Below are 5,081 nucleotides of genomic sequence, written 5' to 3' on the forward strand. Positions count from 1 at the left end.
AAAAAAAAAAAAAAAAAAAAAAAGATCTCCTACCCTACACCCACTTAGGCTCTCTCAGGTCTCTGTGGGATTTTGCCTTTTGTGGCTTCTGGCTCCCATGCCTTGGCGCACGTAGTGCTGGTGGCGGCGCTGTGGGTTTGGACCCCGCGTCTGGCCACAGCTTGGCGTTTTCACTCTTCCCAGGTGACTCTATCTCCTCCTGGGGCTCGGGACGCCATCCTGCTTTCCCTCCACTCTCCAGGGCGCCGTTTCTCAGCTCTCAAGTCACAGTGGTTTGCCCCAGGCTGGGACCCATGCCCCCACGCCCCCTCCAGGTTGGCTGCAGATATGCGCTTCCCTGTCTTCCTCTCCTGCCCCCACCCTGGTTCTCCTTGTGTGGCTTCTAACCCAACGTGAGTTTCCCTGTATATTTTCAGGCTTGCTTGCGTTTGGGGGCGGCTCCTGCTTCTGCTCAGGCTGCCGCGTTGACTGCGGGCCTGATAAGCCCTTCGGCCTGAGTCTGTTCTAAATCGGTTGCACCTTTTCCTCCCCTGCATAACGGCTTCTTTCTATCTTCAGGACTAAACAAACACATTTATTTTCTTTCTTTGGCCTTCAGATGGTTTGAGCAACTAAGATGGGTACGTTCTCTTTACATTCAACCCCCCACCCCACCTCCAAAAGCAAATGGGTGTATTCTTAGCCACTTAATGGCAGTTCTTACTTGCTCTCACAAAGCCTTAGGAGGAATTATCTCAGGCCAGGCATGGTGACTCACACCTGTAATCCTAACACTTTGGGAGGCCAAGGCAAGAGGATCGCTTGGGCCCAGGAGTTCAAGACCAGCCTGGGCAACATAGTGAAACCTCATCTCTACAAAATATAAAAAAGTAGCCAGGTGTGGTGGCACACATCTGTAATCCCAGCTCCTCAGGAGACAGAGGCAGAAGAACCACCGGAGCCCAGGAGGCCGAGGCTGTGGTGAGCTGGAGCCGTGCCACTGCATGCCAGCCTGGGTGACAGAGTGAGACCCTAACTAAAAAAAGAAAAAATATTATGTCCAAGGCAGGGTGCCTGTACACAGGGTGTAAGTAACATGGCCCATTGGGGTGGAGGAAGGAACTCTTACAACTTCTGTTTACATTTCTGCATAGATTTATGTTTATTATTAATGTGACCATTTACATTTTTTAACAATGTATTTAATATATTTGAATGGTAGTAGGTGTAGATATAGGTATAGGTATGGGGCATGCTAAATTTCTTTCTTTGCTAACGAAGAAGGTGTTCACAGGAGTTTGGAGAGCACTGTTTTATTTTTTTTTGGAGAGCATTGTTTTATTTTTATTTCTGAAGAGCACTGTTTTCAAGAGCCCTGCTGCCCTTTGACTGTCTAGTCTAGCATGGCACCAAGGGCCAGACTGTTGGGGCAACAGCCGCATGAGTCTCTATGCTAGTTGGGTGGACTACACTTTTGTGGAAGAATGAAACGTGCTGTTCCCTAGAAAATTGTAGAAAAGGGCCCTAAGGTAGGTCCTCATAATAAGTATTCCATGCCGAGAATCTGGCCTACTTCAAGGTCAGGGGCCTGGAAGAAATCAGTAAGACCAACAAGGCCAAGTTCACAGAACATGTTTTTAACATCCCCCTGGGTTTGCTTTTTCATGCCTCAGCTCCAGCGCGAGATGGGCGCCATAGCCTCGGAGTCCTCTCACCTGGTGAGCAAGGTGAAGATCGGGAATTCGCACGAAAACCGTCCAATGTATGTCCTAAAGGTAAGGCCGCGTGCACTTGGAAGGCTCCCGGCTGGACAGGGTCCCCGTTCCCAGACCTCCGAGGAGGGGTGGCCTTTGGTCTCCTTGACTTTGGGGGGTGAGGGGAGAGCGGGGCTGGGGCGTACCGCGCAGGAACCAGAGCTGGGTCAACCAGGATCCCCTGCTTTTGCCCAACGGCAGGGGAGTGAGAACAACCCATTCCAGCTGTGGCTGAAGGGAGGGATTAGAGGGTGATGATGAGTATTCCAGAAAGTTCTCAGAGGGACCAATCTGGGGACTTAATTCTCAGCTTCCGTAAGCAGCAGGCTACGTTGGGCCAGGCCTACAAACCCTGTTCTGCTTTTAGGGGTGCTTATGGGAACACAGCCTAGGAAGCTAATTTTAATTTTTGATGTAATGTGAAGCCCAGCCTGTGGGCCTTGGCTGCTTGAAACCTTCTTTCTTTCCTTCTTTTAGATTAGAAAATATAGTTTATTTAAAAGTAAATTAGAGAGAGAGAGAGAGAGAGAGGTTTCACCTCCCCAAGGTGGGGGAAGGGGCCAAAGCAAGGAAGCATGGCGACAGCCATGGTTCAAAGAGCACACGGCCGCACCAGAGTCTAGCAAGGCAATGGCCTCGAAACCTTATTTCTAACAGATCTAGGTCTACATTGGCCAAGGAAGTAGAGACGATGACAAGAACATAAATTACAAAAATAACCCAGCTGAATGAATAAAAAGGAAATTGGGCATAAAACCATGGAACAACTGATGTGCTAAGACTTTGCTGGCCCTTAGCTTTCCATAAGCCCCCAAAGAACCCGGGTTTACAGCACGGGGCACCTTAGCTCTGAGAGAGGAGACCTGCACCGAGCTGGCTTTATCTCAAAAAACGGTTACATTTCGGTTATTTGCTGATGCACCGGAGACCCTGGATTCACCAGCTCCAGCTCTGACCCAGGAGGCCCACAGCAAGGGCATGAACGGGAAGTCATCACTGCCACTTACAGAGCACTAGGGCGTAGCCCCTTTCTCCCTGATTCAAAACCAGATTCATTGATTGCATCAAACACCCTGATGTCTCTCGCTGTTGGGACACCATCTGAGGCTTTTCAGGAGACAGGATGTTAACAGACAGACACCGGCATTATAATGCTCGGTAATAATGGCTTCCTCTCCGCATTTGCTCTGACCGCTGCAGAGGCCGAGGCTGCCCGGAGCCAATCAATTAAGCTCCCTGCTCTCTGCTAAATAGATGGTGGCCTCAGAACATTTGGTCTCAATAGACGCTGGCCTCCGGAACATTGGGTCTCTGATTGCAAATGAATTCAACGAATGAGGGCAAGTTTGGGGCTCACAGGTGGGTGGAGGTGTGGGCAGCAGGTCATTTCCGGCTCCTTCTCCCTCCACAGTTCAGCACCAAGACAGGCAGTCGGCCGGCCATCTGGCTGAATGCAGGCATCCACGCACGCGAGTGGGTCTCCCACGCCACCGCCATCTGGACGGCGAGGAAGGTCATGTCGCCTGGTGTTAGCCAAGGATTCTGGTGGGCCCGAAGGTGCCCCTGCCATGTCCCATGTGACTGGATCTGGGACATGAGGTGGGAGGGTGCCCGGCACAGGTCCAGTTGGTTGGTACCTTTTCAGGTTGGAGAAGCAGATGGCCAAAGTCTCCCTGGTCAGCCATGGTGGCTGAAGGATGCAGTGTGTTCGTGGGGGTGGGGGGAGCGCATGGGGAGCAGAGGTGGCCCTGTGACACTGACCTGTGCGCCACCCCACAGGAAGGGGGTAGAGCAAATGGTAGTGAGACTCAGGCTCCACGGCCCTCAGGAACCTCCTGTTCCTTCCAGAAAGTCTGTTCTGAGCCCGTGCTGGGAAGGATGAGGTGGTGTGAGTAGAGAATATATGCAGGGGACCCCCAAAACCAGAAATTTATAAAAAGTTGTATATTCTTCCATGTTTAAACTTCAGTCACCTTCAAAGTACTCTTTGTCTGATGCAATACACCTATCAAGATGCTTTTTCCACTGCTCAAAACCGTTTTTGAACTCGTCCATTTTGATGCTTTTTAGTGCTTCTGCCGTTTTTTGTTTCACCTCTTCCACATCGGCAAAACATTTCCCTTGGAGGACTTTTTTCTTTCTTTCTTTCTTTTTTTTTTTTTAAGTCAGAGTCTCACTCTGTTGCCCAGGCTGGAGTGCAGTGGCCACACTCATGGCCACCACAAGACCTGCTGGGTTCAGGCAGTCCTTCCTCCTCAGCCTTCCAAGTAGTTGGAGCTACAGGCTTACGCCACCATGCCCAGCTAATTTTTTTGATTTATTGTAGAGACAAGGTCTCGTCAAATTGCCCAGGCTAGTCTCAAACCCATGGGCTCAGGCAATCCTCTTGTTTCTGCCTCCCAAAGTGCTGGTATTACAGGTGTGAGCCACCATGCCTGGCTGAGGACATTTTTCATCCAGGGCAACAAAAGTCACTTGGGGTGTGATCAGGTGAAGGGAGAGGGTGGAGGATGGGGGCCATGCCATTTTTGGTCAAAAACTGTGGGTGAGTGCACTCATCAATCACCCATCATGAAATGGACAAATGCGTTGAAAGAATCTCCAAAAAAAAAAAAATCCACTGAAGCTGAGTGTAGCCTCTCACAACACTAGCTGGTCCACTGATGCCGATGGGTTCCTAGAACACTTACCTGGTGGGAGAAACCTGTACTGCAAGGAGGCTGCCCTCCAAAGGATAATTTCGGGTTTTTTGGGTCCCCTCTTGTATCTTCTCTCCTTCTCTGGGGGTTCAGGTTCCTAGAAACTGCTATGATGTGTGACTCCTTCCTCCAGGAAGGAACGACTAAGGCAGACACCCAGGACTTGTTGCAACTGACGTCACGCAGCCATGTCCTCCCAGGTCCAAAGGGCTCCAGGGGCTTTGCCGCGAGCTGAGCTCATGAGGGTGGAGGCTGTTTTAGGTGGATACTGGGCACCTTGGGAAGACACTTGGCTTAGAGCGAGCGACCCAGCCCCAATAGGGTAACTGACAAGTGTGGTGTCTCTGCTTAGATTGCGTCTGATTACCAGAAGGATCCAGTCATCACCTCCATCTTGGAAAAAATGGATATCTTCTTGCTACCGGTGGCCAATCCTGATGGCTATGTGTACACACACACGAAAGTAAGTAAGCCCGAATGGGCTGGGCTTGAAGACTTGGTTGAATTCCTTGCTTTGCCACTAATGAATGGTCTGACCTTGTAGCCAACTTCTGTAAATGTGCATGCCATGAACTCCCTTGGGATTTCAGAGCTGAGAATCACTAGGGTATGTTTTTTCTTTTTTTTCTTTTCTTTTTTTTTTTTTTTG

General features: G+C 50.2%; 1 protein-coding gene across 2 annotated transcripts in view; it reads left to right on the forward strand.

Moving 5' to 3' along the window:
• CPA4 (carboxypeptidase A4) overlaps positions 1 to 5,081 on the forward strand; it is a 24,696-nt gene that overhangs the window by 11,486 nt on the left and 8,129 nt on the right. For both annotated transcript variants that reach the window (XM_008049592.1, XM_008049593.1), the window contains 3 exons: positions 1,653 to 1,754; positions 3,145 to 3,246; positions 4,785 to 4,895. In XM_008049592.1, coding sequence (XP_008047783.1) covers positions 1,653 to 1,754; positions 3,145 to 3,246; positions 4,785 to 4,895 — 315 coding nt within the window. The remainder of the gene's footprint in view (positions 1 to 1,652; positions 1,755 to 3,144; positions 3,247 to 4,784; positions 4,896 to 5,081) is intronic.

Source organism: Carlito syrichta, unplaced genomic scaffold, assembly GCF_000164805.1.
Source record: "Carlito syrichta isolate Samal-C Ts95f unplaced genomic scaffold, Tarsius_syrichta-2.0.1 Scaffold135806, whole genome shotgun sequence".
In the NCBI taxonomy this organism is placed as follows: domain Eukaryota; kingdom Metazoa; phylum Chordata; class Mammalia; order Primates; family Tarsiidae; genus Carlito; species Carlito syrichta.